The sequence below is a fragment of the Arvicola amphibius genome, chromosome 8 (genome assembly GCF_903992535.2).
Source record: "Arvicola amphibius chromosome 8, mArvAmp1.2, whole genome shotgun sequence".
Classification (NCBI taxonomy): Eukaryota; Metazoa; Chordata; class Mammalia; order Rodentia; family Cricetidae; genus Arvicola; species Arvicola amphibius.
The window spans coordinates 66,573,871-66,601,287 of NC_052054.1; the positions used below are offsets into that span (position 1 = coordinate 66,573,871).

Here is a 27,417-nt window from a genome sequence, read left to right on the forward strand (position 1 = left end):
AATGCTAGCCTCGATAAGGACCACCCTCCTGCAGTAAATAGCTTGCAAGTATTCCCCTGTTTCTGTTCTTAGAAGGAACTATGCTAATGGATGTCTGGCCTGGATGCATGGGTCTGCACTAGAGATCCTCTCACCTCCCCAGTGCCCCTAGTGGAGGGCCAGTGAGAAGTCTAGGGCATCCTAGATAAAAGGTGTCTTGGCCTGGCAGGAAGTGTATATCACTCTCCTTCACCAGTTCAGGCCCTTAACCAGATAGGCAAACAGTGCTCCAAAACCGAGACATTTATCCAAGTGAGGGAACAGGCAGGTATCCTGGTGGCTGCTTGATGTCCAGGGCAGCTGCGCATCTGTAGGTCCTGGGGGATGAGGCTGTCTGTGGGAAGGGAAGGTGGGGTTAGTGACTAATTAGGATTGCTCCTCTTCTGAGGTCCCCCCCCCATGAGCTGGGGAGCCCCTTACTGATGGACACTTTCTGCAGAGCCCCAAGAGTGTGTGCGCACAAATGTGTGTGCTTTTAGCTCACCAGAATCCACTGATACAGGTGACACTGTAACAGGAAAAAAGCCAAGAGAGGCACAGAAACAGACCTGGGGAGTCACAAAGGCAGGGAGACAAACAGAGATGGAAAAAACAGGCAAAGATAAAGAGAGAAACAGCTGGGGGAATCCCAACACCTGGAAGGTTGGGAAAGAGGATTTTCAAGGCCAGTGTGCAAGGTGTGGCTTGGTGGACAGTGAGATTCTGACTAAAAACAGAAACGAAACAAAACAACCAAGTGGCTGGAGAGATAGGTAAGGTTGCTTGCCACCAAGCCTGAAAACCTGTTTGCTCCCCTGGACCTGCATGGTGAACACTCCTGCTGGTCATCCTCCGACGCCTCTATGCACTCCAGAGCACACAGATACACACATACCCCAAAGAAATAAATGTAATTAAAAACAAAATGAAAAGCAAACCAGAAAAGAACCAAGTGAGATGAGGTGGCTCACACCTGTGACCTCAGCATTTAAGAGGCAGGAGAGTACCAGGTATTAAAGTCCAGCCTTGCCTACATAGAAAGTTCAAGGCCACCCTATGTTTATGTTATGAATTATGTTAGGAAAGGGGAGTCAGGAGGGCGAGGAGAAGAAGGAAGAGGAAGAGGAGGAAAGAAAGGAGGAAGAGGGGGAGGAGGAAGAGAAAGAGGAAAAGATTTGCCCACGCTTGGCGGTGGTGGCCCATGCCTTTAATCCCAACACTCAGAGGCAAAGACAGGCGGATCTCTGTGAGTTCAACACCAGCCTGGTCTACAGAGTGAGTTTCAGGACAGGTTCCAAAGCTACAGAGAAACCCTGTCTCGAAAAACAAAAACAAACAAACAAACAAACAAAAAAAGAAGAGAATGCCATTTTGTCAAAATTCAAGTTCTTTAAGGTCTATCCAAATGCACACTTCTGAGTAATGTCAAGGATCTACAAGAATCAGTTTAACTACAGATTTTGGCATATGTCGAATGTTATAATCCAACATTTCTTCATGCTTCACATATACATGACTGTTGAGTCTTTAAATATTGTGTGTTTGGGGTTTTTTTAATATTTATTTATTATGCATACAATATTCTGTCTGTGTGTATGTCTGCAGGCCAGAAGAGGGCAGCAGACCTCATTTACAGATGGTTGTGAGCCACCATGTGGTTGCCGGGAATTGAACTCAGGATCTTTGGAAGAGCAGGCGATACTCTTAACCACTGAGCCATGTCTCCAGCCCCCAGTGTGTTTGGTTTTTTTGAGACAGGGTTCAGGGTTTCTCTGTGTAGCCCTGGCTGTCCTAGAACTTGCTCTGTAGAGCAAGCTGGCCTGGACCTCACAGAAATCCACCTGCCTCTTCCTCCTGAGTGCTGGGATTAAAGGTATGAGCCACCACAATGTATGTTTTAAGATTTATTTTATGTGTGTGAATGTTTTGCCTGCTTGTATGTCTGTGTACCACATGTGTGTCTTGTGCCTTTGGAAGCCAGAAGAGGGCATGAGATTTCCTGGAATTGGAATTACAGACACTTGTTAGGCAACATGTGGGTGCTAAGAATGGAATTCAGGCCCTCTGCAAGAGCAGCCAGTGTTCCTAACCTCTGAGCCATCTCTCCAGTCCCTCTTCTGGTATTTTGAAACAGTCTCACTATTACAGTCCTGGTTAGCCTGGAACCCACCATGTACATTAGGCTGGTCTTGAACTTCCTGTGATCACCTGAGTGCTGGAACTATAGGATTACCAACTGTGTCTGGTTTTATGTGGTGCTTAGAATTGAACCCAGAGTTTATGCATTCTAGGTAAGCTCTATACAGCTGAACTACACCCCCAGTTCATTTTTTCTCCTTTGGTTTATCGAGATACGGTATCTGTGTGGATCAGCTCTGGCTGTCCTGGAACTCGCTTTATAGACCAGGCTGGCCTTGAACTCACATAGATCTGCCTGCCCCCGCCTCCTAAGTGCTGGGATTAAAGGTGCACGCCCTTACAGCCCAGCTCTGCCGTTCATTCTTTCACTTTCCTCATTTGAACTATAGAACATAGAACCCAATCCTTAGCTCTCACAAAGTACAGAATCGAATTCATATTACTCTGGATGCCCAGGAGAAAAGTAAGAGTGTCTTAGACTGGTGAGATGGCTCATGGGTAAAAGCACTTGCCGTATAATCCTGACAGTCTAAACTCGATGGTGGAAGGAGAGAACTCATTCATGAAAGTTGTCCTCTGACTTTCAGAGATGCACCATGGTACACTCACTAGTGCACCCCACCCGTGCGAGTGTGCGTGCATGCGCATGCATGTGCACACAGACACACACCCAGAAGGTTTTAGGATTTAATTCTTGTACAGAAATCCCACCAAGGAAATCATTCATTCATTCTAGTCCACCCACACACCCATCCACTTAGTCACATATCTATCTGCCCAAACTATCCATCCAACCACTCAGGAGCTTCTATTTATCCAGTCCTATTTATTCACACACCCATTCACATATTGCATCTACCTATTATCTAATCTGATGCTGAAGCAGGAAGACCACATACTGTGAACCTGGGGTACACAGCAAGACCCTGTCTCAAAAACAAAACCATCTATTTACCATTTTACCCATCCATCAACGAATTCATTCATTAATTCTGTCTGCTCCCATGCACCCAATTCATCAATCAACTCTTCTATAAACCATTCATCAATCCACCCCACCCATCACCCAACTCATCCATTATCCATCCACTCATCTATCAACTAAAATGCATCCATCCATCCATCCATCTACCAACCCTCCATTCATCAATCAAATCTGCAACACATTTATCCATCCGTCATCTACTTCTTGATCCATCTTTCCACTTGCCTATCCATCATCAGCCTTTCCTGAGTTCACAGTTTTTGCTGGGTAGTGTTAGGAACAAAGACACCAAAGATCTGGCTAGGCTTTACCTGTCAGCCGCGAGAACCAGCTCCCAGAGACAGACTCTATGGCTATCCGAGCAGCAACAGGAGTGGCTCAGTCAACAGAAATACTCAAAGGATGGCAAAGGAGTGAGCTGGTGCCTAAAGAACATGCAGGAAGCTTCCTGGCTAAAGTACGGACAGCAAGGACCCTCCTAGTTATGAAGGACATCTGTCTGTCTGTGGTCTGAGAGATGGAAGTGCAAACAAAGTGTAGAAGGAGCTAGCCTTTAACCCCAGCACTTGGGAGGATCTCTGAGTTTGAGAACAGCCTTGTCTACAGGGCAAGTTCCAGGACAGTCAGAGCTACACAGAGAAACTCTTGTCTTGAAAAACAAACACAAACGAGTCGGGTGGTGGTGGTGCACGCCTTTAATCTCAGCACTCGGGAGGCAGAGGCAGGCAGATCTCTGTGAGTTTGAGGCCAGCCTGGTCTACAGAGTGAGTTCCAGGACAGGCTCCAAAGCTACAGAAAAACCCTGTCTCAAAAAAGAAAGGGGAAAAAAAGGCTATATGAAAAAAAGACACACAAACGAACAAACAAAAGCATGTGGAAGAAACAGAACTAAAAGGAAGAGGTTCCACACATTGGCAAGTAGCCTGGGTTTAGTAAGAGGGCAAGAGAGGGAGTCCTAGCTAGTTTTTGAGCAGAAGCAGGAAAGCTGAAGAAGTGTGTTTAAGAAAGGGAGTATAGGGGCTGGAGAGATGGTTTAGTGGTTAAAGGCGCTGGCTGCTCTTCCAAAGGACTTGAGTTTAATTCCCAGGGACACCAGGCAAGGTAGGTTCATTGGGTAAAGGTGCTTACCATTAAGCCTGATGACCTGAGTTTGATGTCCAGGACCCACATGGTGGCAGGAGAGAACAGATGCCCACAAAATTATTGTGCCACAAATGTACACAAATAGATAAGTGTAAAAAAAATAAATTTGGGGGCTGGAGAGATAGATGCATGGGTAAGAGTTCTTTCTGAGAGAGAGAGAGAGAGAGAGAGAGAAGAGGGAGAGGGAATGGGGTAAAGGGAGGGAGAGGGAGGGCAAGAGAAACTGCCTATAACTCCAGTAGTGGTGGAGAACGCCTTTAATCCCAGCACTAGGGAGGCAGAGGCAAGCCGACCTCTCTAAATTCAAGGGCAAGGGCAGTTTGGTCTATAAATCAAGTTCCAGGACAGCCAGTTGCCAGTTATATTGTGAGATCTTTTCTAAAAAAAAAAAAAAAAACAAAAAAAAAACCAAAACAAAAAAAAAAAAAAAAAAAAAAGCAGAGGAAGAGAAGGGAATGAGGATGATTTCCCTCGCCATGTGCCCACTGTTTTTTGGCCTCTGCCTTCTCATTAGGGCAGCATGTCTGGACAAATGGCGTTCTTCAACCTGCACACTGTGTGGTCCAGCTCCCTTCGGGGCTTATTGTACAGTAACAGTAATGAACTCAGAGAACTACAGAGATCAGATGGAATGAGGCCTGGTGCACGTGGAGCAAAGGGAGGGTGCGCTAGGATGGCTAATCTTGTCCCACCCATCCTTCAGCGTCTCTGCTATCTCTGACTCACTCCCCTCTTGCCTCCCCTTTCGGCGACGTGTCAGTCTCCCCACCATCACCTCTCTCTCTTTATACGTGTCCTCACCTGGGGCTCACTCGCTGCCCGCGCCAGCCGCTCCAGGCCCCGCCTCGAGCGTGGCGAGCTGCAGACGCACCCGGCGGGAGCCGGAGGCGGATGTCTGGGGCGCGCGGGCGGCTCTGCGCGCTGCGCGGAGACCCGGTGACGCCCGGGGACCGGCGGTGGCGGGCGCCGACCAGCGGCGGGACAGCTTGCGCGCGAGGCGGGCGATCGCCGAGGGCCTCAGGCCGTAGTCGCGCTCGAGCTCCTGGCGCGAGATCTCGATGTTGCCGGTGTACCAGAGGATCCAGCCCAGCAGGCTCAAGAAGACCAGCAGCGCCCCAGAGTAGATGAGCAGGTCCCCGAAGTCGCGGCCACGCACCTGCAGCTGCGCGAACACGCCGGTCAGAAGCGCCGCCATGCCCGCCACGTCCAAGGCTACAGCCAGCAGCAGCGCCATGCGGCAGCGGCCCAGGCCGGTGGCCGGAGCCGTTGCGGGCGCCGGTGGGGACGAGGCGCCGACCGGTGACGCTTGTGAGCCGCACACCGGTGACACCGCCGCCATGGCGCTCGGTGGCCCGCCGCCGCCTGCTCCCCGAGAGCCTCCCGGGGTGCGGCTGCCCGGGGCGGGGTCAGGGCCCTGCGCCAGGTGTGCCCAATGCCTGCATGGTCACCTGAGCCAGACTGGAGCTCACAGCCAGGTGGCTCAAGTCTGGGAGAGAGCAGCAGCCGGCGCACGACCCTGCCCTGGCGCCAGGTGACTAGGACCAAACTTGAAGAAGGCGAAATGGTGTTAGCTAGATGTTGTTGTTTTTAATAATTTTATTAGAGATATTCATTTTATCTTATGTGTGTTTCATCCGCATATGTGTGTGTGTGTGTGTACACCATGTGCATGTACATTTGGTGCCTACAGAAGTCAGAAGAGGTTATTGGATCCACTGGAATTGAGGTTATGGACGATTGTGAACCACCATGTCGGTGCTAAGAATCAGCTCCTCTGTAAGAGCAACAGGTGTTCTTAAACGCTGAGCCCTGAGCCGTCTCTGCAGCCCTAGATGTGATTATTTAGCGCCTGCCTCCTGCGGCCTCCACCTGACCCATGGTGTACCCAAATGGGGATCAGAAACAATCGCTGGGCAGGCTGGGAATGTAGCTCCCTTGGTAAAGCTTAGCATGCACTTGCCAAGCACAGCAGAAAAACATTCTCTGGGGCACAAGATCAGCAGCCAGAACCCTGAAACTCTTGCTCATTGGGGACCTCCTGTGTTCACAGCAGGGCCTGTGAACTCAAGGAGGAAAAATGAACCCATCAGTACACTAAGGTCAGGGCTACGGGCTGTGCTAGTCAGATGTGACCCTACTCTCATGTAGTTCCTAGCCACACAATTCCCGAACTTCCCAAGAATGGTGTCCCAGAGGAGGTGGCGTGGAAACTGTGGCTTTTTGATTGTTTGTTTTGTTTTTCAAGACAACGTTTTTTTATGTATCTGCCCTGGAACTCGCTTTGTAGACCAGGCTGGCCTCGAACTCAGAGATCCACCTGCTTCTGCCTCCCAAGTGCTGGGATTGAATGCTTATGGCAAAACTGTGGCTTTTTTATTGATAGATGCGACTAGAAAACATCCTTTACTGCTGTGGAAGCTGATCCCTGAAGATGGCTTTGACTTCATGAGAATTTAGTGGATATGGCCAGGGCACTTGGGGGGGGGGGGCATTTGGAATACTAAGGGAACCAACAGCAGTTACATGAAACCCCTGATCTCCCACACATCTGCTCCCCTGGAGTGAAGGAAACATCGAGACAGTTCTGTCTAGGTTCTCCCAAGACTGTCTAGTTTCAGAGTTGAAGAAGATTCAGGATGATGGAGGAGGAAGTTAGATGTTCCTTAGTGATGTAGCCACTGTAAAGTGTATTTGCTCCTGTAAACAAACTTCCACCCATGAGCCTGTGTGACACACACACCACACACACACACCACACACACACCATACACACACCACACACAAACACCACACACACACTCACCACATACACCACACACACACCACACGCACACACACCACACACACGCACACACACCACACACACACCATACACACACCACACACAAACACCACACACCATACACACACCACACACACACACCACACACATACACATTAACTGCCATGGGAGAAGGGGACAAGAGTGTGGGTGTGTGTGCCTGACCATGAACAAAATACAATATATATACATATGAAAATATATAAACCCACTCTATGCATAATTAATAAATGCTAACAAAACATTAAAAAGACTGTGGAGCAGATTGCTGTGAGCTGCCGGAATTCTGCATAGACAGGCATGAGATAATAAAGTTGGGGTTTTTTGTCGTTTTTTTGTTTTTTTTTTTTTTGTTTTTTTTGAGACAAGTTTTCTCTGTATAACAGCCCTAGATGTCCTGGAATTAGCTCTTGTAGACTAGGCTGGCCTCGAACTCACAGAGATCCACTTGCCTGGTGAGAGAAGAGGTCTGACAGTGGTCTTCTGGGCACTGGTGCTCTCGTGGGAGACAGTCCTGTGATCATGAAGAACAGCAGAACTGTCCTGAAGTCTCCATACCACATCAGTGCTTAAAACAGCCTATGCATCCATTTAAAGATCAAGTCATGAGGACAGGAGTACGGCTCAGAGCCTAAGATCACTTGCTTTTCTTGCAGAGGACCATGGTTTGGTTCCCAGCACTCACGTGGCAGCTAACAACTGCCTGTAACTCTAGCTCCAGGAGATCAGATTTCTTTTAGACTGAGGGTTCTTAGACTTCACATGTGAACACAACACCCCCATACATCATAACTAAAAATAAATAAATCTGGGGCTGGAGAGATGACTCAGTTAAGAGTACTGGCTGTCCTTCCAGAGGATCCAGCGTTTTTTTTGTTTTGTTTTTCGAGGCAGGGTTTTTCTGTAGCTTTGGAGCCTGTCCTGGAACTTGTTCTGTAGACCAGGCTGGCCTCAAACTCACGGAAATCCACCTGGAGGACCCAGATTTTATCCCCAGCACCCACATGATGGTCCACAGCTGTAACTCTTGCCTGGTTCCCTCCTCTGGACTCTGCAGGCACCAGGCAAATACAGAGCCCCCAAACATATACCCAGACAAAAACAATAAAACACACACGAACCCAAATCATAAAAACTTGTACATGTTACATAAAAAGAAATAAATAGGGGCTACAGAAATGGCTTAGTTGTCTAATTTTAGTTCTAGGGGATCTATCACTCTCACACAGACATACAAGCAGATTAAAAAAAAAACACCAATGCACATAAAATAAAAAATAAATAAGGCTTTAAAAAGTAAATCTTTTTTTCTTTTTAATAGGGAGGGCAACTCAGTGAATACTTAATACTGAATTCACCCACGTTTATTTTTCATACACTTTTATACCCCAATACAAAACGGGGGAGGCAAAAGACTGCTTTAACGTGACACAAAAGACAACAGGAACGGTTAACTTGCTTCAATACTTGAGACATCAAGTATTTCCTGAGTAAAGCATTTGATGTCTTGGGCAGGATATGCAGGGAATACACCCTAGAGCAAGTATCCTGTATCAACCCACTCCCTATGTCAAACCTATTATTTTTTTAAATAAATAAATCTTAAAATCAAGTCTTAAGCCTGGTGTGATGACGCACTCTTGGTATTCTCAAGGGAGGATCAGCTAGACAAGAGAGCAATAGCCTTTTTCAAAATGTTTATTTAGTGCCCACCATGTGCTAAGTGCTAACTGAACAGACCAGAGGGATGGTGTGAGCAATAGGTCTCGGGCCTCTGCTTTTTGGAACCTCTCAGAAAGTCAGTCGCTGAGCCCCGAAAACTTCTCAACCGCCCACGGCGGGGCAATGTTCCACAGCGAGAAGGCCTCCGGATCTCCAGACGAAGATTTCCGAAGGTTCCCGAGCGATACGCGAAGGCGACAACCAAACCGACTGGGAGGCGGAACCCAAGAACCAGAGGAAGCTGGATGGCCGGCTTCAGGAGCGGCCGGGGAGGAAGCGGAAATGCGTTACCACTTTAAAGGCGTCGACCCGCCCCTAGCGCTCCTTTTCCGTCTCCGTCCGCCATAGACGAGTAGGTGAGTGTGAGTCGTCTCTTCGTTCCTCGTGGCCGCCATCTCGCGCCCACCGCCTCGGTCTCCAGCCTATTTTCTCTTCTTGTGCCAAGTGCCATTAGCAGCACTCATCGCCGCCGGAAGTGGAGTATTCCCCCCCCCCACTTTCAGTCGCAGCCGCCTTAGTTTGGTTTGCCTCCTTTGGTCGCTCGTTCCTGCCTGAAGGAGCTCTTCATCGTTGTTTCCCGGCGCTCGCGGTTACCTAGGCGACATAGCCTAGCTTGCTTCTCGGCTTCACATCTTTCACGTGCCCCGTTTCCCCGTAGGTGCCGCCATGTCTGCGCATCTGCAATGGATGGTCGTTCGGAACTGCTCCAGTTTCCTGATTAAGAGGAATAAGCAGACGTACAGCACCGTAAGTGGGGCTGGTGTGGGAGAGGCACTCTGGGGTATTTGGTTGTGGACCCTTCGCGTGTCTCCCGACCTGAATTTACCATCCTGCATCTCTCCAGGAACCCAATAATCTGAAAGCCCGCAACTCCTTCCGCTACAACGGGCTGATTCACCGCAAGACAGTGGGAGTGGAGCCCGCGGCCGACGGCAAAGGGGTCGTGGTGGTCATGAAACGCAGATCCGGTGAGCCTTTGCAGGCAGGAGGTCTCTTTTCCAGGGCCCAGAGTATTCCTAGTGTTGCCCGGGGAATCTCCCGCCCTTCCCCTGCCTTCCCAGCCGTGTAAGTCAGAAGTGGAGAAATTAGAAGTGCTTCACTGAGGGAACTTAGCTCTACGTAGAATCGTGTGGCTTTTAAGGACAGTGCTCTAGACCTCGCTGTCCTGGAACTCTAGATCAGGCTGGCTTCAAACTTAAGGAGCTCGACTACCGCCTGAGTACTGGATTGATAGCTTGTGCTGCTGTATCCGGTGTTTAAAGAGAGGAATGAGTTTTGCACAGTCTTCGGTTAAGACTGACCTGTGTGATCCCCTAGTGAGTGTTCTGAATGGGCAGTCATTCCTAAGGGTAATGTAAGGGTGAGCAGGTTCTTGGGTGAGGTTGTGTTCCTATCTGGGAGATGCTCCGAAGGGCCCACACAGGTAAACTGACTCCTAGGCTCCCCACACCAGGTCAGCGCAAACCAGCTACTTCTTACGTAAGGACCACCATCAACAAGAATGCACGGGCCACCCTGAGCAGCATCAGGCACATGATCCGAAAGAACAAGTACCGCCCCGATCTGCGCATGGTGAGTGATAGAATCTTTAGGGCAGGAGGGTAGTGGCAACTAGACTGGAGAATCCTGATTTCCCCAGCCCTAAGAAGCAGGCAGAAATGAGGCGGGGGGCTTTGTCTTTGAGTTGGTGATCTAAGTTTCCTATCCTGTCCTCAGGCGGCCATCCGCAGGGCCAGTGCCATCCTACGAAGCCAGAAGCCTGTGGTGGTGAAGAGGAAACGGACCCGTCCCACCAAGAGCTCCTGAGCCCTACACCCCAGAAGCAATAAAGAGTCTACTGACTTTTTCAACCATCTCCATTGGGCTTTCTTTTTTGTGGCTCATTCATTGAGCTGTTCATCAAAAGGGCTAGCTAGACATGGGGAATGGAGAGTTGGGTGATCGTTCTTTCTAACTCGCTGACTTAAAGTCTAAATGTTTCCTCTGTATTTAAAAGAGATTGTCTTCTGCCTGAAAGAATTCCGGGTTAAAGGGTGTTCGCGGGGCTGTCTGAACACCAGCAAGAGTGAAGCATTACCAGACTGGGCTGGAGGCTGTAGAGGAGCCCAGTTGTTCATTCCCTGGGAGAGGAGAGTCAGGGCCAATGATGTAGGAGAAGTGTCTGGTGTCCTGAGCCTGACTGAGACTGTCTAACCCAGACTCCCCTACTCTTAGTTGACATGTGTTGTCAGAATGAAGTGGGCTAATAGAAAGGCCGAGTGTGGGGTCCGTCCATCTGACCTGTGAGACGGTGGTAGCCTCTACTGCTTTGACATTCTAGATGTCAGCTGGGCGTCCTGCTGCTGCAGTATTAAAAGTTTTTGGTGAGCATTGCTGACCCAGGAAAAGATGCACAATGTATTTACCAAATACATGTCGTTTATATGTGTAATCTCAGCATTCATTATGTAGCAACTGAAGTCTGTTTGCCCCTCCCCCTGAGACCTGAGACAGTGATAGATGGTCCTGGGTATCCTGGAATTCACTCAGTAGGCCAGGCTGGCCTCTGCCTCCAAAGTGCTGGGATTTAAAGGCCTGTGCTCACCACCACTCTTCCACAATTGATGGCTTTGATTTTCTGAGATAGGGTTTCTCTTTGAACTCCGTAGACCTGACTGGTTTCAAATTCAAGGCCATCCATCTGCCTCAACCCCCCAAGTGCTGGGATTTAAAGTATGTGCCACCACTGCCCAGCGCACAATTGATGTTTTAAAGATAGCTGTTCCTCATACTTCAATTGGGATATAAACATGAAGTTTGCCCTCTTTTTGAAGAGTGTGTGGTACATAGAAATCATGATGTCTTGTGTCCTATATTTCGGGGTTGGTTTTGTTTTGAGTTTTTTTGTTTTGACTTTTTTTTTTTTTTTTTTTTGGTTTTTCGAGACAGGGTTTCCCTGTAGTTTCTAGAGCCTGTCCTGGAACTAGCTCTTGTAGACCAGGCTGGCCTCGAACTCAGAGATCCGCCTGCCTCTGTCTCCCGAGTGCTGGGATTAAAGGCGTGCGCCACCACCGCCCGGCTTGTTTTGGCTTTTATTAACAAGGTTTCCCTGTGTAACAGTCCTAGCTATCCTGGAACCATCTCTTACAGACAGGCTAGCCTCCAACTCACAGGGGATTCACCTGCCTCTGCCTTCTGAGGGCTGGGATTAAAGGCGTGTGCCACCACTGCCCGGCCATGTCCTGTATTTCTTTAAAGATAGGGCTACATTGAACCTGGAGTTATGCTGAAAGGCAGCAAGCCCCTAATTCTTGTCTCTGCCCGCCTCAGTGCTGGGCACATGCATGCCACAGCACGTGAGGTAAGAAGACAATTAGTTTTATCCTTACACCTTTAGATGGATTCTGGGGATCAAACTCCGGTTGCCAGGCTTGCGAGGCAAGTTGCTATTTGTTAAGCCATCTTGTTGGCTCATGACCAGGTTTTTAATTTAATTTTTTGGCTTTTGCGACAGGGTTTCTTTATGGAACCCTCTCTGGCTGTAGAGTGGACTGGCCCTGAACTCATGGAAATCTGCCCACGTCTGGCTCCCAAATGCTGGGATTAAAAGCGTGTGCCACCACCATCCAGCTTGTTTTGTTTTTTGAGACATGGTATCTCATGTAGCCCTGGCTATCCTAGAACTACTTTTATTGCTGGGATTAAAGGCATAAGGCAACAACAACACCTGGCTTAGTTTTTTTATTTTATTTTAATGAGTCAGGGTTTCTCTGTGTAGTCTTGGCTGTCCTGGAACTCAGTCTAGACTAGGCTAGCCTTGAATTCAGAAATCCTCCGGTCTCCTGGGATCAGAGGCATGTGCCACCACACCCAGCTTTGACTGGCTTTTTATTGTGGGATCTGAACTCAGGTCTTCATGCTGTCTCTGCGTCAGTGTTAGGAACACAGGTATGCACCATCAAAAAAAAAAAATGCAGTTTTTCAATTGTGCATAATGTCCTGTAGGTTGACCACATGGCATCCCTACCTGTGTCTCCTTACATGGCCAGGCGGAGGAGCAGGGCTCAGCCTCAGCTGTAAGTCTTCAGGTGTGGAGGCGGGTTGTTTAGCCTGAATTAGTGAATAGGCTCACCTGCACCTCCTTGCTGATCTAAAGTTTTTTCAGCATCTGCCTGCACACATGAGGGTACGCATGAGCACTTGGAGGGATGGCTGAGTAAAGACCCGGTTCCATTCCCAGAATGCATCACAGTTGAACTGCGCACAACTGCCTGTATAGCTTCATCTCCAGGGAGAGCCATTGCCATTGGCTTCATAGGCACCTCTGTTCACATGCACAGACCCATACAAATACATAAAACACAAGAGAGCCAGCATTGCAACTTCTGCACAGCATCTGGGATCTATTATAGTTCTTGCTGTGTAACAAGTAAATACTTGTCACTGAATAAGCAGAGAGGCCAGATCCATTTCACCAGCGTTCCCAACAGTTTTAACTACTCACCACAGACCCCCAATGGGACCACACACAAAACAATTCCCAGCATCTGTGTATATGTAACACATCAACATGCCAGGCCTTGGAGTTTCAGATTGGGAGCCAATCAGTAGGCAGAGAAAACCCACACAAGGGAGTCTTCCCCAGCCAGAAGTCAAATTGATGCAATGATTGTGCTCATTAATCAGACAGACAGGCGTTTACAGAAGACAATCCAAGGCCTCGGTTATTTTAAGTCGGTCAAGGGCCAGAGATAAGACAAGTCTTTCTTTGGCATGAACAGCATCTGAATGACCAGTTCAGCGAAGCTAATGTGTACCGTACACCCCACACTTGTCTTAAATACAGACATTCAACTATAGAGGTGCTGTCTATAGATACAATTATCACTTTTTTTTTTTCCAAGACAGAGTTTCTTAGGTATGGAGCCAGTCCTGGAACTCACCCTGTAGACCAGGTTGGCCTTGAACTCAGAGAGATCGGCCTGCCTCTGCCTCCCGAGTGCTACCTCACCCGGCTGTCCCTTTTTTTAGTTGGGCCTCAGACCAGTTTAGGCTCAGGAATGAGCTACTCAACAACTTTCACAATTTTTCTGTGTACCCCAAACTGTTATAAAGGTGGGGTGGTGGGGGCGCACAGGCCTTTAATCCCAGCACTTGGGGGCAGAGGCAGAGACAGGCAGATCTCTGTGAGTTTGAGGCCAACCTGGTCTACAGAGTGAGTTCCAGGACAGGCTCCAAAGCTACAGAGAAATCCTGTCTCACAAAACAAAGCAAACAAACAAACAAACCCCAAAACAAACTGTTGTAAAGAATATACTAGTGGGCTGGAGAGATGGCTCAGTGGTTAAGAGCATTGCCTCGTCTTCCAAAGGTCCTGAGTTCAACCACATGGTGGCTCACAACCATTCATAATGAGATCTGGTACCATCATCTGGTATACAGGCAGAACATCCCATACATATGAATGAATGAATAAATGACTGAATGAACAAACAAACAAACAAATATTAAAAAATAAACCAGCAGCCGGGTGGCGGTGGCACACGCCTTTAATCCCAGCACTCGGGAGGCAGAGGCAGGCGGATCTCTGTGAGTTCGAGACCAGCCTGGTCTACGAGAGCTAGTTCCAGGACAGGCTCCAAAGCTACAGAGAAACCCTGTCTCGAAAAACAAAAACAAAACAAACAAACAAAAAAAAAAATAGCAAACCCATCCAACCGAAGGAAAGGGATGTGACTACTCCAATAGTCACAATGGGGTCTATCTATAAAGAGTACCATGAGTTAAATGGGAGCAGTTTCCTTGTACTCTTTTGTGGATTGTTTTTATTTATAATCTTATTTGTTTCATGTATATGTATGTGTGTTTTACATGTAGGTCTGTGCAAAATGGAGAACAAGGCCTGCCTGGTCTACAGAGTTCTAGGACAGGCTCCAAAGCTACAGAGAAACCCTGTCTTGAAAAAACAAAAACAAAAACAAACAAAAAAAGAAAAGAAAAGAAAAGAAAAAAGAAAAGTTATTGCACATGCTGGGTGGTTGTGATGCAGCCTTGAATGCCAGCACTTAGGAGGCAGAAGCAAGCTATCTGTTTATTTTGAGGACTTTAGTTTTAGTCTACAGAGTTTTCAGGACAGGCAGGGATACGTAGATAAACCCTGTCTTGAACTGCCTTACAAAGCCAAAAAAATACTGCATTCATTTATTTGTGTATGATTGCTTGTGTGAATGCCATGATACACGTGTGGAAGTTAGAGGACAACTTACTGGAGTAAGTTTTCTCCATCATATGGGTCCCAGGGATACAACTCACATGGTGACAAGTGCTTATACTAGCGTAACCAACAACTGGGTGGCCCAAGATATGTATAATTTGCTTATTTATATCTTGAATTTCTTTTTTTTAAACATTGCCAAATACTCTTTATTTGGTATATTATACATAGACCACAGTAAGTACCTTTCAGTGGTAAAAGGCAGCATCCTTTGACTTAGGGAATTCTAATTAAAATAACACCATCAAGTCAAGAATAGACAGTTGCCTCCTGACTTTTAGCCATTGCCTGTAACAGCAGGGAGTACAAACTTTACCACAGGCGAGTCTTCTCATTTCTGAGATGGTGACAGAATTCCCCCAGTGTTTAAACATATTCATATTTCTGATTATATAAATTTATAAGACCATTTAGTAGGTTTGAGGTGACACCCCGTCTTTGTGGAAAGTAGAACTTTAATAATTAGGTCCAATCTTATCTTGAGAAAGGGAGAGCAGTGACAGTGTTTATGCAACTGGAATCGTTACTTTTAAAAAAGATGATATCCGGAGGCTGGAGAGATGGCTCAGAGGTTAAGAGCAGTGTCTGCTCTTCCAGAGGTCCTGAGTTCAATACCCAGCAACTACATGGTGGCTCACAACCATCTGTAATGAGATTTGGTGCCCTCTTCTGACCTGCAGGTGTACATGCAGACCGAACACTGTATACATAATAAATAAAATCTTAAAAACAAACAAAACAAAACAAAAAAATGATATCCACTTTTCTACAAGTCAGTTTTCCTTAATCAAGACTGTCCAACAAAACATTGTTAGCCATTCATGATCTGAATTTTGGGGTATGAATTAAATTACGGTACACATTAAAAGTTATGAGACATTTGTTTTGTAGTAAATAAGGCAGTGGAATTACTCATTAGCAGCCTTTTTAAGATAAGCTATTAGGTCTGCCCTCTCTCCCTTCTTCTTAATTCCAGAGAAGATCATCTTTGTTGCAGGGATGTACTTTTTGGGACTCTCCAAACACTCCATCAGGGTGTCCTCTCCCAGGTGATGCCTTTGTTCTTGTTGGCATCTGTGCATGAAAATCCAGCCTCCTGACCCGTCTTCCTCCCAAAAAGACCGTGGAGGTTTGGTCCAGTCTTATGCTTGCCTCCCTTTTCCACAGTGTGGCACTGGGCACACTTCTGAACAAAACTCTTCTTGCCTTTCTCAACATCACCCATTTTTAATTTGCTCCCGGGTGATTGTCACCACCGACGCTGCTGCGACCCGAAGACGGATGTCCTGCTCTCTTATCTTGAATTTCTGATCCTACTGCTTTTACCTTCCTGAGTGCTGGGATTACAGGCCTAACTAAACTACATGCCAGTGGCTCTTTTCTTTTCTTCTTTTCTTTTCTTTTCTTTTCTTTTCTTTTCTTTTCTTTTCTTTCCTTTCCCTTTCTTCTTTCTTTTTCTTTCTCCCTTCCTTCCTTCCTTCCTTCCTTCCTTCCCTCCCTCCCTCCCTCCCTCCTTCCCTCCTTCCTTCCTTCCTTCCTTCCTTCCTTCCTTCCTTCCTTCCTTCCTTCCTTCCTTCCTTCCTGTTTTGCCATAGAGTCTCACCATGTAGACCCTGCAGGCCTGGAACTTGAGCATCTTCCTGTCCTAGCCTCTCGAGTAGCAAGGATTACTAGCCTGGTCCAGCCTTTTATCTAGCTATCTGTCTCTTTCTTTCTTTGTTATTTTTTGAGGCAAGTTTTCTTTATGTAGCCCTTGCTGTCCCTTGGACTCACAGAGATCCTCTTGCTTCTGCTTCCTGAGTGCTGGGATTAAAGGTGTGCACCATCACATGTGTTGAAACTTTTAGGTTTTTGTTTAGTTTTGTTTTTGTATTTTTAGATAGGGTTTCTTTGTGTAGTCCTAGCTGTCCTGGTACTCACTCTTTAGTTAATGCTAGCCTCGAGTTCAGAGATCTGCCTGCCTCTGTCTCCCAAGTGTTGGGAGTAAATGCATGTGCCACCACAACCCAGAAAGCCTGTTACTTTTTAAAATAGTATTCGCCGGGCGGTGGTGGCACACGCCTTTAATCCCAGCACTTGAGAGGCAGAGGCAGGCGGATCTCTGTGAGTTCGAGGCCAACCTGGTCTACAAGAGCTAGTTCCAGGGCAGGCTCCAAAGCTACAGAGAAACCCTGTCTTGAAAAACCAAAAACTAAAATAGTATTCTATGTGTGTAGAGTCTATAACTCCAGATCTGATGGTCTCATCTGACCTCTTTCGACATCATGAATGTATGTGTTGTACAAGCATAAATACAGGAACAACATTTACAAATACATAAAATAAAAATAAATAAATCTGGGGCTGGAGAGATGCCCCTGGCCAAGAGCACTGGCTGTTCTTCCAGAGGACCTAGGTTAAATTCTGAGGAACTACATGGCAGCTCACCACTGTTAACTCCAGTCCCAAAGGATCCAACACTGTCATCTTCTGGCAGCAGAAATAATCCACACCCATAAAAATGAAATCTAAAAGTTTTTCTAAGTAAAAAAATGTATGTAGAGCTGAGCTGTGGTGGCACACACCTTTAATCCCAGCACTTGGGAGGCAGAGGCAGGCGGATCTCTGTGAGTTAGAGGCCAGTCTGGTCTATACTAGCTAGTTCCAGGACAGGCTCCAAAGCTCCATTTACATTTGGCAAATTAAGGAAAATACTCATCATCTATCCTATTTTTGTGAGCCTAAAGTTTTATATTTAAATTATCTTTTATAATTATAACTATCTTTCTTTAACTTCATCAAAGACTCTAGAAGGATATAACATTACCTAAATTAATGGGAAGTGCATTGTAAACAACTTCCAGAACTCTAGATTTGACAGAGACATCTTGCTGCCTGGTCACCCAAAGTTCTTCTGTAACAGTGGAGCAGCTTAGCAGTCAATTTTTTTTGTGGGCCCTGCACGTCCAGTTTATACAGCATACCATCAAGCATTTCAGGCAGGAGCAGTTTCTTGCCCAAATGGCTAACAAACTCCATAAGGAGCCCCTTCAATACACATCATCCCCTGGAAAGTTGATTGGTGCTGCCAGGAGCAGATGTGTCTCATTGTCATGAAAAGTCCTACATTCTTAAAACATTTTAAATACCATATTCTGTAAATCTTTGAAAGGTTTGAAGAATACCTAGCCATCTGAAATATATCTTTGTACATCTAGAAAACCTAAGTACAATGACTACAAGCTTGACTATTATAGATGACTATTAACTTATATTTTAAAAAATTATTTATTAACTATGTAATGTATACAGCATTCTGTTTGCATGTGTCCCTACAGGCCAGAAGAGGGCACCAGATCTTATTACAGATGGTTGTGAGCCACCACGTGGTTGCTGGGAATTGAACTCAGAACCTCTGGAAGAACAGTCAGTGCTCTTAACCTCTGAGCCATCTCTCCAACCACTTAACCTGTATTTTTTCATTATACATTACATTTTTAAATGAGCTGCACAAACACAATACTTTAATCAAGAGCAGAAATATATATGTATTTGTATTTATATATGTATAATATATATTATATATATATTATATATATATATAAACCTTAAATTTTTATCAATAAGCCAATGCAAAAGTTCAATACTAAATAATTACAAAAAAAAAGCTGGGTGGGGGTAGCACACACCTTTAATTCCAGCACTCGGGAGGCAGAGGTAGGTGAAACTCTGAGTTCAAAGCCAGCCTGGTCTATAGAGTGAGTTCCAGGACAAGCATCAAAGCTACACAGAGAAGCCCTGTCTCGAAAAACCAAAAAATAAATAAATAAAAAGTTAAGTGGAGCAGTAAATAGGACTATAAGATTGTTTGTTGGTCATGTGGCCTAAGGAGCCTAGAGGCCTCTTCTCCAGGGAACAGTGGTGAGTTTTTTGAGATAGGGTCTTTTTTATTATGCATCTCTGGCTGTCTTGGAACCCACTATGTAGACCAGGCTGGCCTGAAACTCAGAGACCCAACTGCCTCTGCCAATGTCTGTGAGGGATTAGAGGTGTGTGCCACCACACTTCGTACGTACCTCTTTTATTGCATTTATTGATTGTATATATGTGGAGGTCAGAGAACAACTTGTGGGAGTTGGCTATCTGGGATTGAACAGGGTCAGACTGGCTCATGTTCAGGCTGTCCAGATGGGCAACAATTTGTCTTTACCCACTAAGCCACCTTGCCAGCCCTTCTTTGTGCTCCTTGTTGTCACTCAAGCTGGCTTAGAACTCACACTTAGTCCACAAGTCCTCCAACTGCCTCCCTTGTAGCTGGGAGCACACCAGCTGCAGCATGGTCCTTGACCTTCACTAGAGATAGGATGAACAAGTTGGGCTGGAGCTGGAGGTGCAGCTAAGATGGTAGCACACCTGCCTAGCCTGTATACAGCCTCAGGTTCCCGCATAACCATGAGCTGGTCACAGCGGCACACTCCTCTAATTCCAGCACTGAGAAGATTAAGACTATCAAAAGTTCAAGGCCAACCTTTTCAATATCGTGAAAGTTGAAGGCTCACAACTTGGGTTACAAGAAGCTTAGTTACTGATTATTCTAGACTACTAGCTTGGCTGGTCAGTTTCAGTTCATTCTTGCCCATGATGTAATTTTACACGTGTTCCTACTGACCTCTTCCACCCAGGTACTAAGGATTGAACACAGACTCACATTGTGCTACAAACACACACACAAACACACACACACATACATATGTAAAATTACCAACATTTTGACACCTAATATATTGATTTCCCTTTCACTTAATGCCCAGTTTTCTGATTTTCAGTATCAATTGGTATAATTCAATTCTGATACTATCCAGTTAGCACAGGCCTTAGGTTAAGGACTGAATTCCACAAGACCATCTGACTTCAGAGAACAGTCCTGATGTTGAGTGATTTATTGTCTTAGCTCACAGAACCGAGTAAAGAAATTTATTACTGGCTTATTATATATAAAACACAACTAGCTGGGAAAACGCAAATGGATCCCAGTATTTATGAATACCAAGACAGGAGACTTATCAAGTTGGATGCCAGCCAGAGCTACAAATGATATCGTATACAAAGACCTATACTCCCAAAAAGAAGGCCTGAAATTGCAATTGATTGGGAGAGATTGTATTTTTATCCATCACAGCAACAGTTTTATCTTTATTAAACTCCATGTTTTCTTTCAGGAGGCCTGCTTTGCTTACGTAGACACTATATACTAAAGACAGGTCTTGAAATTTCAGTTATATTAATTCAGATTGTATATATTTTCCTTCTATAGGCCTTTGATGTGCTGTTATTGATGTCCCCGCACCTCTGTAGGGTTAGAGGGTGTAGACTTAGTTCTGGTGGTCCTCTCCCCAGGGTCATTACTGTGGTAAGGAGACTCTGTTCCATCTCAGTAGGAAACTTAGGTTCTTTTTCAAAGTTGAAACTCTTGGTTTTCACTGTTTCCCTTACAATGCAGACAAGACCTCAGACAGTAAAACTAGAAGGCAAAAGCAAGTTTCCCGCTTGATTAAGAGTCAGATTTTTCATTCTTTTGGAGACAGGGTCTTACTATGGAATCCAGGCTGGCCTCACACTCCTGAGAGTTGGGAATACAGGCTTAGACTATCATACCTAGCATTTAGGGTTTTTTTTTTGTTGTTGTTTTTTTTTTTTTTTTTGAGACAGGGTTTCTCTGTAGCTTTGGAGCCTATCCTGGAACTAGCTCTTGTAGACCAGGCTGGTCTCGAACTCACAGAGATCCGCCTGCCTCTGCCTCCCGAGTGCTGGGATTAAAGGCGTGCGCCACCACCGCCCGGCTTAGCATTTAGTTTTGACCTGGATATTAACTACCCTCTCCACAATATAATGTATTCCTTCCCCTGAAACAATTTATGTGTATATAATATGGCATGCATGTGATTGGAGCACAACCTGTGTACATTGGTCTCTCCTCCAAACATGTGGGTTCAGTGGGGTAGGTCTTCAGGTTTCGTAGCCTTTACCTATGAGCCGTCTCTGTCTCTCCACACCCCCCCCGCTTTAATTTTTATCATTTATTTAAGAATGTGAGTGTTCTACATGTACTTTATGCCAGAAGAGAGCATCAAATGCCACTAGAAATTGTGAGCCTCCATGTGGTTGCTGGGAACTGAACTCAGGACCTCTTAACCACTGAGCCATCTCTATAACCTCCCCATGGAGACCCCCCCGCCCAGCCATTTTTGAAGTTCTGTGGCGGCCGCACTTACATTCGCCATTACAAGATGGCGCCGAGGGCTAAAGTAAACAAGTATGTGGCACGAACTTTTCGCGCCACATCTGCCTGGCAACAGGTTTCCACCAATCCTTTTCTGCCACGTCACCTAATCAGTAGACACGCCCCGTCCTCCTCTATATAAGCCGCCACCCAGCCCGGCTCGGGGCCCCCTGCTTCCAGCTCTCCCTCAACCAAGCAGCGCTTCATTAAAGTGTGATCAGAGAAGAATCCTGTGTCGGTGGTGATCTTTCCCTGCTGGTCAGGGCTCGCTCGCCGCAGCTGGTGCCGAAACCCGGGAACTTCGGCGGACACACGCGGGGGGTCGAAGAGGATTCAGAACTCTACACACGAAGCGGTCGGCGCCGGTAAGTATCCTTAGGTATGCTTCTTGGAGGAATTAGTCCTTTGTGGTTTGCACTAGCAGTGGTTGTTTTTGCTGTAGTGGTTTATGCCTTTTGCATTTTTATCCGTTGTCATAGACCAGGAGAGGAGTGTCTCTGCTGTAACATCTAAAGTGAAAGTAAATCCGTAGCAGATAAGGCGATTTTTCTGCCCTTTTGTAAGCCTCTTGTAGAAAAGTGAGCAAAGATGGGCAACGATCAGTCTGTCTCCAGTGTATGCGATTTTGTAGATCCCATACAGCGGTTACTACAGGAGAGAGGATTGAAAATCTCGAAATCCACCATAAAGGTGATTGTCGGGGATATTGATCGCATGGCGCCGTGGTTTGCGGTGTCTGGGGATCTAAATCTGCATTGCTGGAGAAAGCTAGGCAAAGATTTGGAGGCAGCAAAGGAACAGGGGCAATTAAAGAAGGGGACTTATCCTTTTTGGAGATTAGTACACTCCTGTTTAAAAGACGGAAAAAATGTAGAGGAGTTAAGAGAAGGAAGGAAAATGTTGGCAAGACACCAGGACAGCCTTTCAGAAGCAGGTTCAAAGACAGAGGAGGATACAGAAGAAAAGTGCACGGTAATAAGGAACAAAAAAGGAGAAAAGAAAGATATAAAAGAAAAAGAGGATCCTAAGATAAATAAACCTTCAGCACCTCCCCTATATCCGGTGCTGGATGAATTCGCAGCCTTGCGGCTGGCTGAAGAAGAGCTGGTAGAGGCAGAGGAGGAGAGCTTAGAGGAGGAAGATGCACATTATGAGGAGGAGAGATATGGGCCAGCTCTAAAAGTGCCTACTAGAGTTTTTCCCCCTCCTTACGTGCAGCCCAGGAGTAGCTGCCATTTCATCGACAGGGGCACTCTTGCGCAGTTAGCTGTGCATTATCCACCTTCAGTGGTGGTATTTCCTGTTTTTGAGGATCAAAATCAACAAAGATATCATGAGCCAGTCCCTTATAAAGAGTTAAAAGATTTAGTGGAAGCGGCAAAGACTTATGGAGCTAATGCGCAGTATACTCGCACATTACTGACTCGGTTGACCACCAGAGCTATGACACCAACAGATTGGTGGGAAATTGCTAGAGCATGCCTTTCTACAGGTCAATATCTAGATTATAGATCTATAGTGGTAGAAGCTGCTCACACTCAGGCTCGAGTAAATGCGCAAACGCCAAATCGAGCTCCCTGGAATGCAGACATGTTATTAGGGCAAGGGCAATGGACGGCTAATCAAACAGCCTATCCAGTGGAGGTTTATCAACAGATTAATGAAATTTACACAAGAGCATGGAAAATGATACCAAAAAGAGGTGAAGTGACAGGCAACCTTACTAAAATTATTCAAGGCCCTACTGAACCTTTTTCGGAGTTTGTGGCTCGCATGATGGAAGCCGCAGGGAAGGTGTTTGGTGAAGCCGAAGAAGCTATGCCTTTGGTTCAGCAGTTAGTGTTTGAACAGGCTACTAAAGAATGTAAGAGAGCCATCATGCCATGGAAAAATAAAGGACTGGATGCTTGGCTTAAGGCCTGCCGAGAGATAGGCGGCCCTCTAACTAATGCTGGCCTAGCGGCTGCTATGCTAGCAGTCTCCAGGGGGCAGGGAAGATTAGGTACCTGCTTTAATTGCGGGAAGCCGGGGCATATACGAAAAAATTGCCCCCAAGGTACACATAAAAAGAGCCAAGGTCAGAGACAGCCGGGCACATGCCCGCGGTGCAAAAAGGGAAAACACTGGGCGAATGAGTGTCGATCCGTAAAGGATATCAATGGACAGCCCATACCTAATGCAACATCAGCCATGTCAAAAAACGGGCAGAAGGGCCCACTACCCCAGGGCCCGAGAATTTATGGGGCAATTCAGGAGCCAAACATGAGACCACCCCAGTCATCAGAAGGGCCACCACAGGCTCCGCAGGGTTGGACCTCCGTGCCACCACCGGATTGGTACTGACTCAGAGTATGGGTGTTCAAGCTATAGACACAGATATGTCAGGACCTCTAGAGGAAGGAACAGTGGGATTAGTTTTAGGAAGATCCTCCAGTACTCTTAGAGGGTTATTAGTGCTACCTGGAGTGATCGACCCTGACTACAAAGGCATTATTAAGGTAATGTGTCATTCTCCGTTTGGCATCATTTCGATTGCACCCAGAGATCGTATTGCACAATTGTTAATTCTTCGATCAGACCATGAAAAATTTCCCTCTTATGAGAAAGAGAGGGGCAAGCGAGGGCTCGGCTCCTCTGGGGTTGAACTAGCATGCTTGTCTATAGGACTTGATGATCGCCCCATGTGTACCCTAGAAATAGAAGGAAAGCTCTTTACGGGCCTATTGGATACCGGAGCGGACAGAAGTGTGATGCGTAAACAGGATTGGCCGAAGAGGTGGCCGTTACAGACGGCTGCACAAACCTTACAGGGTCTAGGATACAAAAATACTCCAGATATGAGTGCTAAGCAATTGCATTGGAGGATGGAACACAGTCAAGGCACTTTTCAGCCTTTTGTCATAGACCTTCCTTTAAATTTATGGGGAAGGGATGTACAACAACAATTAAAATTGATAATTACCAATGATTATTCTCAAGTGAGTAAAGATGTCATGAAGGCACAAGGCTTTGTACCAGGAAAAGGGCTGGGGGCTTGCCTTCAAGGACGAAGTGACCCCGTGTTGCCCACTCCCAAATCTGATCGGAAGGGCTTGGGTTTTTCCTAGGGGCCACTGATGATGCGTTACGCATCCCCTGGGGCACAGATACACCCGTTTGGGTGCCTCAGTGGCCCCTGTCTATGGAAAAGCTCCAGGCCGCACACATATTAGTTAAAGAACAACTTCAGCTTGGTCATATTGAACCTTCTGTGTCTCCTTGGAATTCTCCTATTTTCATCATAAAAAAGAAGTCAGGAAAATGGAGGCTGCTGCATGACCTTAGAGCAGTTAATGCACAAATGCAACTCATGGGATCTGTCCAAAGAGGGTTGCCTCTTTTAAGTGCTTTACCAAGAGATTGGCCTGTTTTTGCCATAGATGTTAAGGATTGCTTCTTTTCTATACCCTTGCATGTTTTAGATAAACATCGTTTTGCATTTACTGTTCCCTCTATAAATCACGAACAGCCTGATGAACGCTATCAATGGAAGGTCTTACCACAGGGTATGGCCAACAGTCCCACCATGTGCCAGCTATACGTGGATCAGGCGTTACAACCAGTGAGACGTAGTTTTCCAAAAGTTAGGCTGATCCATTACATGGATGATATCCTATTGGCAGCAAAACAAGAGCATATGCTAGAACGGGCATTAGTTGCCCTGGAGGCATCCTTAAAACAAAAGGGGCTGATTATTGCCGCCGATAAGATTCAAAAGACAAGTATTATAGAGTTTTTAGGAGCCCATGTTACCCCAAAACAGATTTTTCCACAAAAAATTTGCATTCGTACATCACATTTACGCACTTTAAATGATTTTCAAAAGTTGCTCGGAGATATAAATTGGCTGAGAGGATATCTCCCCATTACCCGTGAAGCTTTGCAGCCGTTGTTCTCAATATTAGAAGGAAATCCTGATGTAACGTCACCTAGAGAGCTTACACCCAAGGGAAAAGAAGCATTAAAGATAGTGGAAAAGGCCATAGAACAAGCGCAGGTTCTTCGGTTTGATCCAGAACAACCATTATTGCTTTGCATTCTGCGCACTGTTGGTCATCCTACTGGAGTATTGTGGCAGACAGGCCCGATTTGGTGGATACATGGTCATACACTTGGTTCACGCACGTTAAGCTATTATCCTGATTTAGTGGCACAACAGGCATTATTGGGAGTGAAGTTCAGCTTGACCACCTTTGGAAAAATGCCAGAGAAGTTAATATTGCCCTATACCAAAGATCAAATTGAAGTTTTGACAGGGACTACTGATGATTGGGCCGTATTGATTTCCTCATATTCAGGCGTTATTGATAATCATTATCCGTCTGATAAATTGCTGTCCTTTATGGCACAGAATGTTGTATATTTTCCAAAGATTACCAGTGCTTCTCCTTTGAATAATGGCTTGACTATTTTTACTGATGGGTCCAAAACTGGAATTGGAGCCTATATGGTATATGGCTCCCCGCCTGTTACTCTGAAATTTCGCTCTGGAGCACCCCAAGTCGTGGAGTGTCAAGTAGTGTTGGAGGTCTTTAAGGCCTTTCCCCATCAGCCTTTTAATTTGTATTCTGATTCATGCTATGTAGTTAATGCTGTAAAACATCTGGAAGTGGCTGCATATGTTAAACCTAGTAGCATGGTTGCATCTTTGTTATTACAAATTCAGAATTGTATAATTCAACGTGCTAAACCATTTTTTATCGGTCATATTAGAGCTCATTCCGGTCTTCCTGGACCTATGACTAAAGCTAATGATATGGTTGATAGGGCTACCAGGGAAATGGCTTTAGTTGCCCTGGATCCTATGCAATCGGCTGAACAATTTCATAGAAAGTTTCATGTGCCTGCAAATACCCTTCGCCTTAAGTTTAATATTACTCGCGACCAAGCGCGTGAGATAGTTAAACAATGTTCCTCCTGTGTGATTTTTCATCATCCGCCTCATATTGGGGTTAATCCACGTGGGTTAAAGCCACTTACCCTTTGGCAGATGGATGTTACTCATGTTTCAGAATTTGGCAAACAAAAATATTTGCATGTTTCTGTGGACACTTGTTCAGGTGTTATACATGCCACCCCGTTATGTGGTGAAAAGGTCCTTAACGTAAGGACCCATTGCCTAGAAGCCTGGGCTGCTTGGGGCAAGCCTTATTCTTTAAAAACTGATAATGGCCCGGCATATGCCTCTAAAAGTTTTCAACAGTTCTGCTCTATTTTTGAAATTAATCATACTACTGGTTTGCCCTATAATCCACAAGGACAAGGCATCGTGGAAAGGGCTAACCGCACCATTAAGGAATTGCTTCAAAAACAAAAAGGGGGAATAGCCGAGGGCGCATCCCCGCGAGATAGAATATCTCTCGCTCTCTTTACATTTAATTTTTTGACCTTGGATTCCAATGGCTGTTCAGCCGCGGAAAGACATATGGATCACAGACACAGAAATACAGAATTAGTAAAATGGAAGGATGTAATTGATAACAAATGGTATGGACCGGACCCTGTGATACAGAGGTCCAGGGGAGCTGTTTGTGTCTTTCCTCAGAATCGGCCAGATCCGGTGTGGATCCCTACCAGACTGACAAGGATCGTGACAACACTGGAACAGCCTGACGAAGAGCAAGGAGATGTTGCTGCTCCTGATCCTGTTGGTGAACCTGCCGGTTCCAGTTGAATCTGAAGAATCTTATTTCTGGGCTGTGGCCCGTACATGGCCCATTCCAATTCCTGTTCACAATGAGTCCACAATATTGCCACAATTTTTTGTTGATAGTTGCCAATTGAACTTAGTTTGCAAAAAGGTGGATGCTCAGGAACAGAAATTTAATCAAACTGTAGTGCCCCTAGCAGGAACTTTATGTTTTACCACAAATCAGAGCACTTCTATCTCAGACTGCATCTTGCTAGATGCTATGAATCTTACTGTAGCTAGAGATCCATTTTTAGAAGATACCCCTAATTTTTTGAGAAAGGCCATTAGCGTAGCCCTGCCTCAGGTCAGATCTGGAGCTAAATCTGGATCTGGCTCCTATTTCGGT

The 27,417-nt window shown here is 46.0% G+C and overlaps 2 protein-coding genes and 1 pseudogene across 2 annotated transcripts; 1 reads left to right on the forward strand and 2 right to left on the reverse strand.

Annotated features, from left to right (window-relative positions):
• Positions 1-267: 267 nt before the first annotated feature.
• Positions 268-5,678, reverse strand: Tmem238 (transmembrane protein 238). Its single transcript, XM_038339419.2, has 2 exons — positions 5,087-5,678; positions 268-373 (listed from the first exon to the last, which is right to left on the reverse strand). The coding sequence occupies exon 1, from the start codon at positions 5,622-5,624 to the stop codon at positions 5,094-5,096; it is 531 nt and encodes a 176-aa protein (XP_038195347.1). The 5' UTR covers positions 5,625-5,678; the 3' UTR covers positions 268-373; positions 5,087-5,093.
• Positions 5,679-9,129: 3,451 nt separating this feature from the next.
• On the forward strand, positions 9,130-10,683 carry Rpl28 (ribosomal protein L28). Its single transcript, XM_038339907.1, has 5 exons — positions 9,130-9,184; positions 9,487-9,575; positions 9,673-9,796; positions 10,282-10,400; positions 10,545-10,683. The coding sequence occupies exons 2-5, from the start codon at positions 9,495-9,497 to the stop codon at positions 10,632-10,634; spliced, it is 414 nt and encodes a 137-aa protein (XP_038195835.1). The 5' UTR covers positions 9,130-9,184; positions 9,487-9,494; the 3' UTR covers positions 10,635-10,683.
• Positions 10,684-15,989: 5,306 nt separating this feature from the next.
• LOC119821123 lies at positions 15,990-16,306 on the reverse strand (annotated as a pseudogene).
• Positions 16,307-27,417: the final 11,111 nt, after the last annotated feature.

Bases quoted from the DNA above. Each gene is read 5' to 3' on its own strand.
- Tmem238 (XM_038339419.2), bottom strand. From the start codon at position 5,624: ATGGCGGCGGTGTCACCGGTGTGCGGCTCACAAGCGTCACCGGTCGGC.
- Rpl28 (XM_038339907.1), top strand. From the start codon at position 9,495: ATGTCTGCGCATCTGCAATGGATGGTCGTTCGGAACTGCTCCAGTTTC. The intron at 9,797-10,281 runs GTGAGCCTTTGC...TCCCCACACCAG, and splicing joins GGTCATGAAACGCAGATCCG to GTCAGCGCAAACCAGCTACT. The intron at 10,401-10,544 runs GTGAGTGATAGA...TCCTGTCCTCAG, and splicing joins ACCGCCCCGATCTGCGCATG to GCGGCCATCCGCAGGGCCAG.